The sequence below is a fragment of the Corapipo altera genome, unplaced genomic scaffold, assembly GCF_003945725.1.
Source record: "Corapipo altera isolate COAL_440 unplaced genomic scaffold, ASM394572v1 61553, whole genome shotgun sequence".
Classification (NCBI taxonomy): domain Eukaryota; kingdom Metazoa; phylum Chordata; class Aves; order Passeriformes; family Pipridae; genus Corapipo; species Corapipo altera.
Window position 1 is genome coordinate 5241828 of NW_020884918.1, and position 12248 is coordinate 5254075.

The following is a 12248-nucleotide window of genomic DNA, read 5'->3' on the forward strand; positions in this document are numbered from 1 at the left end:
CTAAGACCAGCTTCCCCACAACTCTGTGCAAAGTGGGGACTGACTGGAGACAACCGGAAATGCCAGGAGTACAGCATTTTAATGGGACAAACTCCTATTTCACTGCAGCACACATTTGCCTAAAAATGGGCCAAACCTATTGACAGGAAGGTTTTTTTTCATAGCCCTGGTTAGACTGAGGTGTGAGAGAATGCAGAGAAATCAAAAGCCTGACCCTTATTTTGCTTCAAACACCCACTGGGGGACTGCAGTGACACTGCACAAGAGCAGCAAAACCAGATGCCTCAGATACACTCATGGGACACCCTGGGTAGCCAGGGAGCCTGAACCTCATCCCAGTAGGATCCTGGGGATGCAGCACACCTGCTGACCCCAGCACTCCCTTCAGCCCTCCTGAGGTTTGTTCTGCCCCTCTTGTAAGCCCCCAGCCCCTTGCTCACAGCTTGGCAGCACCAGTCTGCAGTGGGGAGGGAGAACACAGCCAGTGAAGGCTGCTATTATTATTCCTCTCAGCAAGTAGTTGATCACTGATGAGGTTGATTACTGGGCTCATTTAAGCAACTTGCTCTGCTCCAAAACCATCAGTTACCATAAAGGTTTCTAAAATGAATTAGTCTGAGCTATTATTTGTGAGCTGGCACAGACAGCCATGAATAATCTCAGGTCTCTCCAGTGGTGCCTGCTGTGGAAAACAGAAATGCAGAACTTCCCTGGAAGGGCTTTGGTAGGGTGCAGCAGCTTTCAAATACCCATGAGCAATTGACAGCACCTGCAAGATGCCCCTTACTCCTGTCTCAGCATCACCAGCCTTTGCTGGGGCCTCCTTTGTCCATGAGCAGTCAGAGATTCAGCTGTGGGACAGTCCTGCCTCATGGCCAGGTCATGCCCCAGCAGAAGCATCACTCCCAACCCAGGGGCTGATGGGGTGGGTGGGCTTAACCCACCCACATGACCCATTTAATCCCTATTCATACAAAGTGCTTGTTTAAAACCAGTTTTTGGAAAGGGGAACATCCTCTCATGGGTGGGCCAGGAGGAAGGTCTTCTCATGGCAGCTCAGACACCTCACTTTCCCCTCCAAAAGATGTGTCCTGCTGCTCTGCTCCCTGTGGGGAGAGAGGGCTCCAGAAGCAATAATTTATTTAAGGTTTTTTTTCATTGGTACCTGTAGAGATGCAAGTACCTGGGAAGAGCTCATCAGGAGCACTAAACGTTGCCTCCAGGAAATCCCTTCACCGCAGAAAAAGACTTATTCCCTTATTAAAGGGAAAAAAACAGAAGAAAATGAATGGCAGCTTCTCTGAAACAGAGCTGGTATTCAGGCCATATAGGGTAAGATTATCCTGAGTCAGCTTTGAATATAGTTAGCACAGCTTCCTTGCTGTGGAATTCATTATTTGGAAGGTCTTTAGCCCTGGTAGCAGTAACCACAGGTCTCAGCCCTGCAGACTGGTAGGAATTCAGCTGGACAGCCGAGTCTGGCTTGGGGGAAAGAAGCCCAGGGGTGGAAAACACCACTCAGATCCCCCTGCTTAGGACCTAGATGGGTGGATGCAGGTCCTCCCCAAACTCAGCTGTGTCTGCTGCTCCTGATGTGGTGCCTTCTGGAGATGTGCATGTGTGTGTGTGGACATGCAGAGTTTGCAGTTGCCAGTAACTGGGAAAAACTGGGATCTCCAAGCTCAATTTTCTTAAATAAAGTGACTCAACTCTCTCACCTCTTTACTTATCTAAAAGTGGAGCTCATCAGTGGTGTAAGGTTCTCCCAGCTGTGGCAGGGCATAGCACTGAAAGCAGAAATACCTGAGCTGGTAAGGGACAGTTTCTTGTGGCTCTCAATCATAAATAAGCAACAAAGGTATTTATTTCATTTGCATTTTTATATGCATTTAAAAAAAATCCAGTATTTTGAATTTTACAAAATGTTAACCCAGGAAGCACATCTTGCTGCGAAAAATCTCTCAGTACAAAAGCCAGTGTTTTAAAAAGTAAAATGCGATATAAAACAGTACAATGAGAAAAAAAAAATCACATACAGAAGGGAGGACCAAACACTTCCTGCGGCCCTGCCCTCCTCAGTACCTGGGAAAAAGCTCCCTACAGATTAGCCCATCACCCCGGTTTTCATCCAGCCACTTCCCGCAGGGGAATATGGTGGTCACGCCAGTGGCTGAGTTGGTGATCTCCACCCTTTCCACCAGCCAGCCTGGTGCCAGACCACTGTTGTCGTGCTCAATCCGGACCTTTTTTAGCTCCCCCATGTCCAGCGTTTCCAGGTAAAACCTGTTGGTTTTGCCTCTTTCGAAGAGGTTCCTGAATTTCTGTTTCAGCGCCCGCTTGCCCGAGTCCCCGTTCAGCCCATAGATGGTGATGAACACGTTGGCGTCGGTCCCCGCGCCCTTCTCAAAGCCTGTGACCACGATGGTCTCATACTTGACTGGCACCAAGCTCCGGGCTTTGCTGGCAAAGCTCTCTGTGACCTTGGCACACTCGAAGACTTTGTAGTCCCGCCTCTTGTATCGCAGAGGGATTTTGGAGTTGCACCTGAAAAAGTATCTGCCGGGGGAAAATCAGCAGCGTGTTAATGGTGTAGATGGCCACTTTATTGGGCAAATCGTGTGGAATCACAAAATTGTTTAGGGTGGAAAAGACCTCTAAGATCGTTGAGTACAACTGTTAATCCAGCACTGCCAAGGTCACCACTAACCCATGTCCCCAAGTGCCACATCCACATGACTTTTAAACCCCTCCAGGGATGAGGTTTAAACACCTCCATCACTGCCCTGGACAGCTGTGCCAGGGATGGACAATCCTTTCGATAAGCAATTTTCCCTAATATCCACCCTAAACCTCCCCTGGCACAACTTGAGGCTGTTTCCTCTCATCCTGTCCCTTGTTCCCTGACAGCAGAGCCCGACCCCCCCGGCTCCCCTCTCCTGTCAGGGAGTTGCAGAGCCAGAAGGTCCCCCCTGAGCCTCCTTTCCAGGATGAGCCCCTCCAGCTCCCTCAGACGCTCCTGCTGCTCCAGACCATTCCCCAGCTCTGTTCCCTTCCCTGCACATGCTCCAGCCCCTCAATGTCTCTCCTGTCTGAGGGCCCAGAACTGCCCCAGCACTGGAGGTGCCTCAGCAGTGCCAGCACAGGGAGGGCACTGCCCTGGCCCTGATGCCACACCACAGCAGATACAGGCAAGTTATGGACTGGGCATTCTACTAAATTGCCCAACATTAATGCTGTTTCAGCACTTTTCCATATGTGGAGCACTAGAATTTCTCCCAGAAAGAGCTGTGATGGAACATTGCAATTGCAACTGGAAAACCTGACATCTACCTACACAGCTACAGACATCCCGCACATGGAAAGGATCGGTGTGGGGCTCTTGTCACCTCTTGTGCCTGTGCAATGGCATGTCCTGTTACAGACCCATTGAGGCAGGATGAGCAGGAAAAAAAAAAAACCAGAAAAAAGGAATAGAGGACGTTTAAGTCTCCCCTTTCATTTCTAGATCACCCATCTCATCCTTAGGAGGGAAAAAAAAAATAATCATAGAACACAGAAATGATAGGTACCAGATGCTGGAAGCCCTTGTCTCTGCAGTGCTGCCTCTGGTGATGTGCAGGGAGCACAGAGCACATCCATAAATTACCTTGTACCTGGCGCCCGGCCAGGGGCTGGAGCACTCTGCTTTTAATGATGTATTTCATTTCCAATGATGCAGATCAGTTCCAAATGAGCTTTTTCCCCTTCCCCCGCCCTCACCAAACTGCAGCAGGTCCTCCTGAATGGAGTGTAGCTGGATTGCAGTGTGTATGTGTGTAAAATAAACACCTGGAGGAAGGGTTACTGTGATTCCAGCTGTGCTGTGTTTCTTAAGCACTTCCAACACTTTTGGCGTTTTCCGCAGCCAAAGTGAAAAACTTCTTTCCCTGGAAAGAGGCTCTGTAAATGAGAAATTCCAGGGGGTGAAAAATTTTAGCCTCATGGACAGAAAACCTGCATGAGAGTGAGGTGGATATGTTGCCTGATGTTCAGTTTTATCTCTTCAGCTATGGAATATCTCATGGTCTGGAGGTATAACAGTGCATGCCAATCTTCACAAGGGGTAAGAAGAAAAAAGATGACCTTTCTAGACCTGTGATTTGCAAGGAAAAGTTTTAATGCAGCCCTTTCACACGCTAAGATCTACCACTAAATAGCAAAATCCCAGTATAATTCAAAACTACTGCCGCAGCAATTTCATAACTCTCTTGATTTGGTCTTTGACTTGTCTGGGTGGTATTTTTTGGATTTTGGGATGGGGAATATTTGAAGTGAGAGCTTGCTCTCATGGTGCAATCTCTCCAGTTGGTCCTTTGCACAGCAAACACCACAGAGAAGTGCTGCATCCGCAGAGCTGGAGCCCTGCTTCAGTGAAAGGACAGGCTGCAGGCTCTACCCGTACCTCCTGAGTGCCCTCTTTAATTTAAAACAGCTTTAAAAAAAGTCCATGTCTTTATGAGAATGTCTTTGGCCCCTTCACAACACACTGTTTCAGCAGTTTCATCATGCTCCCAGAGAGTTTAATGCATGGATTTGATTGCGCAGCTGGACTTCGAGGGTTCCAGGTTTTCCCCCGCCAGGAGAAAAGAGCATGTTTTAGTATGCAATTGACTGAGTTTTCATTCAGCAAACATTATTAAGGCTCTCCAACTGTCTGATTAATTTGCTAGGAGAGACTCTTAGCTTTAAAAAGAAAAAAATCCAACACTTCAAGGATTTCTTCTTAAACACTCAATTGTTTCAGCTGAAATGAACTCCTTGTAGTTAAACTCTTTAGCAGCAATGGAAATAACATGGAGAAGAGAAGAAATTCACAATTAACAGTGTAGATTTTTCACTGAAGTGTAGTTTTTTTCTGCAAATGGGTGATCTCCTCTGGTTCCTGCATAGTCCCTGTGCTATCTGCTCTCTGAGGTGTGAATGTCACCCCTTCAAAAAGACAGGACTCAGACCAAAGCATGCAGGACCTGACATGCTCAGCGCTCCTCAGATATGGTCCAGCTCCATGACTGTGACATTTCCAGTCATGTCGAGCCTTTTGGACCAGACCAGAAGGATCTCTGATCCAAAGTGGTCTGAATCAGAGGCTCAGGTTTTGTCTTACCCTCGACTTGTTTCTAGGAGCTCTTTCACAGGACTTACTTAAAGACCAGCCCGTGCAGAGCATCCTACAAATCCCTTACATTTCAGCCAGTCTGGAGTATTTCCCACAACCTGAGACATCAATTTGTCCTAGCTGTGAGATTCACCCAAGGCATCTTGTTTACAAACTTACCTGCACATGCAAATCCCCTCTCTAACAACTCCGAAACTGCACGGGTGAGTCAGGCACGGATGTTCTGCACCTGACACACCAAACAACATATCCTTAGCTTTCAGACTAAGGTGAGACTTTCTGTTATTCCTTCAGGAGGACATATGCAGAGCAGATCAGCTCCCTCATGCCCTCCTGGAGCAGCTCCTTGCAAATGAGAAGGCACTTACTTGTTACAAAGCTCCATCTCCGTCACGATAATCTCCTGGACATGCCAGAAGACATCAGCTTTCGCAGATGACTTCTTCCCATCTTTTGGGCAGTGACCAACACAGATGGCTGCAATATCCCCAACGTTCTTTGAAGAAAACTGAAATGTGTCTGTTGCTCCCCTACAGGAAACAGGGAGCAGTTTCAGTATCCTGAAGGCTGCCAGTGACTTGTCACATATGGACATTAAGTAATTTGCACACAGCTATAGGAGATAGAAGATAAGCCTTCATTCACAGTCATTTGATTTAACCTACAATCATTCAACACAAAGTATAATTTCCATATTTAAATTTAGTATTTTCTCTGATTAGGGGTGACACTTTAAATTGTTGCCACTAGAACTTCCCAGGATAAACTTGAGCTGTTCCACATACAAAATCAATTTGCCTCATTATAGATAAAGCTAAAGAATGACTAATTTCCCCTCCAGCACTTATTCATTCATTCTTGACAGATACTGTATCTGTTACACATCTACCCACCATAGCTGTTTTAAATTTGCTAGTTCAGCCACCCTTCCTGAAACTCAGATTGAAAATAGTTTAGGGAAACAATAGAATCATAGAATCTCAGAACGATTTGGTTTGGAAAGGACCATAAAGAACATCTAGTTCCAAGCCCCAGAAACGGGGCAGGGATGACATGTCTCTGTCAAGCCCTTGACTAGATTCCTGTCATGTTCCCTGAGCATCTGTTAGGTTGATTTCCTTAGATTGGTCCTTGTTCCAACCTGCCTCCAAGGATAGTCTGTGAGTAATGCCTCGGAGCATGGTGTCTAAGCCCTCCATAGACACCATCAGCTGAAGGTTGAGAGGAAGCTCCTCCTGATCTTTCATAATTCACATGATACCTCAGACATTCATACTACATCCCACATCAGCTGTAAGTTCACCTTCCCTTACCAGGAAAACCTTTCCTCCCTGCAAAGCAACAGAATGTCCCGTGACTCTGAAGAGATCCCTGTCTCCTAAGGACGTACTGTGTCCTTAACCAAAGCAGAAAACCCAGTTTACATCTGGAGCACTTTGGTGCCACGTGGGAGAAGGAATATGCTCTATGTTACACGGATGTGCCTCCAGCCTGTCTGAGTGAGAGGCTGATTCTTGGCTTTCCTCACGCGACAGTGATCTTGCAGCCTCACCCTGCAGGTTTGTCTGGGAAGTCAAATCTGAGCAGCTCTGACAACATTTAGCCTCTAACTATTATTACTTTCTCTCTGATTCCCGCTGCCAGTGAGATGCTGCAAAAGGAATTAAAACCACCCCCAGCTTCCTTCTGCTCCTCCCAGCTCAGAAACACACACAGAGCCTCCCTGGGGGTTCGCCAGAAATCCCTTTGCATGTCCTGATACAAAGGGAGACACGCACACGCTTGCAACATCTGTATTTCCTTTTGCCAAATGCCTTTTTCGTGTCATTTTAAAACCTAGTCTGCGACTGCCCATCAGAAACTCATTTTATATGTTCCTTTTAATCCAGGTGAGAAGCCGCCAAGCTTTTTGGGAGGGGGATAAGAAGAAGCACGGCACAAACACAAGTCTCTAAGCCATCCTAGAGAAGAGGTGGCGTTCGTGGAGGACACGCAACGGGTGGGGAGTTCCTGTAGCCCACCATTCTCTTTACTACCTTTCGAATCTCCTTTTCTTGGAGGAGTTTTCCATGAGGAATTCCTTCGAGCGGCCCATCTTTCCTTCTAAGATGATCCAGACGTTTTCCTTTGTGTCTGCGTCCTCTCTGTCGCTTGTTACTGTGACAATCTCATAGGCTTTAGAGCACAATTAACACACACATTAAACAAAAAAGGAGGAGCAGATGGCCAGCAAGATCTCTTCATTTGGCTGTCACTTTGCTTAAAAACTCCTTCCCTAATATTTTTCACAGCGCACAAGAAAGCACTTGAAAAATAAGAATGGAAACACTGAAATCTGTAGTATTTTTGAATTCTAAGTGCTTTGGGGTAGAATACTCAAAAAATATGAGTCCTGCTCGATTGGGTAGCAAGAGTTATTCTTGGAATCATAGAATATCCTGAGTCGGAAGGGACCCACAAGGATCATCAAAGTCCATCTTGAACAAGCTGTGTTCAGCTCCCTGCTGTGCTAAGCACTCCCTTTTTAACACAGTCCATCCAAATCCCCCTATTTTTTTTTTTTTTTTGTACCACTGTTCCCAACAGAGTGAGGGTACCCAGGTACCCGACAAGATGTGCTCAGATGCTGTGGTGGCCTATAAGTACCCAAAAGGGCCATCACAAGGCTGATTTTTTTGCACTGGCAGAATGACATCACACTAAAGTAATGTGATTATTGACTCTCCAGGACTCTCCTGAAAAAGACCACTGTTGCTGGAGCTCTTGAGATGCACTTTGCATATCATCAGTGTGGTTAAATAGCTCTTGTTGGCTGACTCACTCACCACATCAGACACCAGTGTAGTTACCTCGGGTCTAGTGGGATCACTCAGAGCAGACCCAGGGCCATGGGCTGTTAAGCTCAGGTGTCATGTTCAGCTGGAATACTTGAGCTAGTAGGCCAGAACAAGTTAAGGAGGAAGCCGGAACAATGTCACTCACAAAGCTTTAAGGACTGATCTTATTTTCCACCTCAAAGACTCAAGCACATTACTTCTAATGAGATCATATCCATGTGTTCTTTTGGCTTATTGCTGGATTGAACCACTGTGGATGGGCCTCTATTAGGTTTCAACCCACAATGAGATCTTTTTCTTCCTCATAAACCCTGATTTGTTTCCTTCTTATCCCAGCACTTTCGAACTAAAGAGTACATGAAATAATCCAACCCTTAAAGCCTGCATGGGAACCTTTAGTGAAGCAGCTTGCAGGCGATGTGGTCCTATGGCCTCTGAGGTCCCTCAGCAAATTGCAAAAGACAACTCCAAAAACTCACCAGTCCGTTCCTTCAGTTCCAGGATGTCATTGTTGGCACAAGCCAGTTCTCTTATGAGCTGCCCATCATCTTCACCTTTAGCCAGCCAGCGATCACACTGGAAGCGAAACGTCTTGTCCATGGCAGAGTCCATCACATCAATATATTCCAAGTGCCAACCCGGTGCAATTCCTTGTAAAACAACAAAATAAAAAATATTTGCTTATTTGCACATAGCTTGAGTAATGAGGTGAGGTGCCTTTCCTTGGTATCACCATCTTGGTGCTAGAAATCACAGAATCTTGGAATGGTTTGGATTAGAAGGGATCTTAAAGGTCGTCTAGTCCAATGCACCTACAATGAGCAGGGACACCATCCTGGCCCCATCCAAGCTGGTCTTGAATCCTTCCAGGGGCGGGGCAGCCACAGCTTCTCTGGACAACATGTGCCAGGGCTTCACCACAATTATTATAAAAACCTTAACCCTTATACCCAGCCTCAATCCATCCTCTGTCAGTGGGAAGCCATTCTCCCTTGTCCTCTTGCTCCAGACCCTTGTCCCAAGTCCCTCTCCAGCTCTCCTGGAGCCCCTTTAAGCACTGGAAAGGGCTCTAAGGTCTCCCTGAAGCCTTCTTTTCTCCAGGTGAACACCCCCAGCTCTCCCAGCCTGGCTCCAGAGCAGAGGGGCTCCAACCCTTGGAGCATCTCTGTGGCCTCCTCAGGTCTTTCCGTGATGAGAGCTCCAGAACTGGATGCATCTGACTGATATTTGCTTCAGATAATGTCACATCAGTGAACACAATATCATTTTGATAACAAAACCAACTTGCTCAAGACCATCATCTGATTCCCCTTCTAGAGCCAGGCCTTGTTTTTGAGGGAGCTGATAGCTTTTGATCAGATATAAAGGTATTGGAGCATGGTCCTGGACAAGCTGGATTTCAGACTCTCTGGGCTAGGGAACACCTTCTGCTTCTGCAGTACCTGTAGCAGCTGCAGAGAGACAGGGTTGGTGAGACCCCTGACATCATGTCTACAGAGGGACCATACCATGAAAAAGCTCTGCTGTGGCTCAGGGACAATAAAGCCTTACAGAGTCCCAGAGAAATCATGAGGCTGTTTGTCAGAGCCCAAAGCATGAAAACCCCTGGAAATCAGAGATTTTGGGGGCAAAAGTTAATGGAGTACCCTCTGCAACAGAAACTGCTGCTGAATTTTCCTGGTATTTTAAGTGAAAAGTGAAGACTTTAAGCCAAAAGAAAGCTGAGTACATATTCTAACCCCCATCTTGCACCTAACTAATGTCCACCCCTACAGCAAACATTTATGTTGCTATTAGTGAAGATAGCAGTGTCTGTGTGGTTTTTGGTGGTCTCTTCAAGTTTTGGGAGTGCAAGTGGGTTTTAGTGTTTTTCTCCACAGCCTGTATTGCCCCCCAGATCCTTCATATTTGGATTTGAAGGTCAGAATGCAAAGTACAACTTGCTCCTTTGACCCTACCAGCTACCACCTGCAAGGAAATTATCCTTCCCTTCCATGCCAAGCAACCAGGGGGAATTCCCTAGTGTTGGGACTGGGCATGAACACAGGACAGACTAAAGTGATGGATGTCCCAACATGGACTACCAAGTCTCTAAACTATTACCTTGGGGCCTTCTGAGAAGTCATAGCACCCTTTTAGTTTACTACTTCAGTTTGTCTGGTTTGTTTTTTTTTTTTTTCTGTTGGAAAAGCAACTTGAAATGAAGAAAACAGCATTTGAGAGCATTTTCCTGATTTCTTTGTTGAAATTAAAGAAGCTGTTGTTGAGCTTGGTGGGGATGGGAGGACTTACAGTCCTGCTATTAGTCAGACAAAGAAAGATTATGTTCATGATGACACATCTCTGCTGACTTATTATGTACATCCCAAAGACATTAAACAGTTCTTGCTTTTCCAGGAATTCACTGCCATGTGTCTACTTCCTTACTTTGAAAATATTAATCCTCATTACCTCTGAAAAGAAAATGATGGCACCTTTTTGAGCTATGTCAACAGGTCACTCTTTTCTTAAGGACTGTGAGCCCTCCACACCACATGTTGGCTGTTCTCTATCAGCCTCACTGCCGTTGCTGTTTTGTACTTTGGCTTCCTGAACCTTCTCCAAGTAAGGAGATCATGGACTACAAAGCACTGACTTCAGCCAACACAACCACTTGCCCCTTAAATTTCAGAGGCACAGAACTGTAGAATTATTGTGGCTGGAAATTTCATCTGTAGAACATTGGGTCCAATCCCCTAAAAGCCAAAGCAGGTTCCTCAGGGCTGTGTCTGACCAGGTTTACAGTATCTCCAAGGATGGAGATTCCACAAACTCTCTGGGTGGCCTGTGCCAGACTTGATTACCTGTGCCAAGAAAAAAAGCTTTTTTTCTTGAGTGGAATTTCCTGTATTTCAGTTCGAGCCCATTGATTTTTGTCCTGTCATCAAACACTGGTGAGAAGAGTTTGGCTCTGTCTTCTTTAATTTTACAGTTTGACCAGAGAAGCTGCGGCTGGCCCCATCCTTGAAAGTGTTCAAGGCCAGCTTGGACAGGGCTTGGAGCAGCCTAGGATAGTGGAAGGTGTCCCTGTCTATGCCAGGGGGATGGAACAAGATTATCTCTAAGATCCCTTGCAGTGCAAACCATTCCGTGATTCCATAATCCTATGAAGTTCTCCAGGGCTCCCATCGTGCTTCAACTGGAGCAACTTGCTCTTTGGGGCTATTTGGAAATTTATCCTAAGTATGTTTTCAGTGTCAGCTGTTGATTTTTTGGTAAGCTTGTTTCCATTTAAGTTCAATGGACATCTCTGCAGCATATTTAGGAGGCTGTTTCACTTCCATCAAATCTTTTGTGACAACAGTAGAGCACGAAAGAAAGAAAACATCCCATCTTTCTCCAGTGAGAGACATCAATGGCTGCAGACCAGGATGGAATAAATGGGTGATCTCTGCCCTGTTGCAGGAGTGAACAGGATGATGGGGTCAGGATCAGTGCTAAGCAGCACTACCCAGAAAAGAGACTGAGTGAGATGCACATACCCTCCTCCCTTTTTTCCAGCCTGATCCCAGCAGCCACTCACCAGGAGAGCTACAACAAAATCCTGCTCTTTTGTCAGAGGGAGAGAGAGGCCAGAGCTGATTTCCAGCAGATGTTAGAGTTGAGGGCAAAGCAAGCACAAAGTGCAGCTTTTCCTGTTCCTTCCCACAAAGATTCTTTTATCAGCTCTGGGCTATTCAAAGAGCAAGAGTTGGGCTCTGTCAGGATTGACACTGAAAAGCAAATACCATCAGGCTGTCCCTTCCAGACCTTAAATCAAGGAGCTGGATGGCCACTCTTAGAAAAATGGTGCAGCTGCCCTAAAACATCCCCCAGTCTGCTTTAAAGGAAAGATATTTCCCTTCCCTCTCACTAGAATTTGGTTTTTTCTCATTTTCACTCCTGATCGTTAGCAACTTGAATTATATTAGGAGACCTGGAAGCTGCGGAAGGATCCCTTTATTGCTTTTCATTGCTCAAGAGAAATAGTTAACCCCAGGTGAAAGCTGTAATGGATATGTCCAGAGCAGCACATCTTCCCATCCTGTCCATGTCTCATGGTGCCAGGGGTCACATCAAGGGTCTCACTGCCACAGCATTAAACACCATTTAAAAGCTGATATGGAAATTGAAGGGTTTGTTTGTGTCTGAAGAAATTATTCTGCTTTACCAGAAAAGGTATAGTTTTTCTCTTGTTTCAAGCCGGGAAAAATATATTAAATTTCTTTTTGCATTGA

At 46.0% G+C, this 12248-nt stretch overlaps 1 protein-coding gene and 1 long non-coding RNA gene across 2 annotated transcripts in view; both read right to left on the reverse strand.

Annotated features, from left to right (window-relative positions):
* Positions 1–2075: 2075 nt before the first annotated feature.
* The window catches only part of LOXHD1 (lipoxygenase homology domains 1), a 151292-nt gene continuing 141119 nt past the window's right edge, over positions 2076–12248 (reverse strand). Inside the window, exons 39-42 of the mRNA XM_027656088.1 lie at positions 8472–8642; positions 7192–7330; positions 5524–5685; positions 2076–2556 (exon numbers count right to left, since the gene is read on the reverse strand). Coding sequence (XP_027511889.1) covers positions 2076–2556; positions 5524–5685; positions 7192–7330; positions 8472–8642 — 953 coding nt within the window. The remainder of the gene's footprint in view (positions 2557–5523; positions 5686–7191; positions 7331–8471; positions 8643–12248) is intronic.
* On the reverse strand, positions 8699–11141 carry LOC113953190. The gene is made up of 3 exons (XR_003529767.1): positions 10962–11141; positions 10646–10651; positions 8699–8709 (listed from the first exon to the last, which is right to left on the reverse strand). It is a non-coding gene; the product is annotated as an uncharacterized LOC113953190 (long non-coding RNA).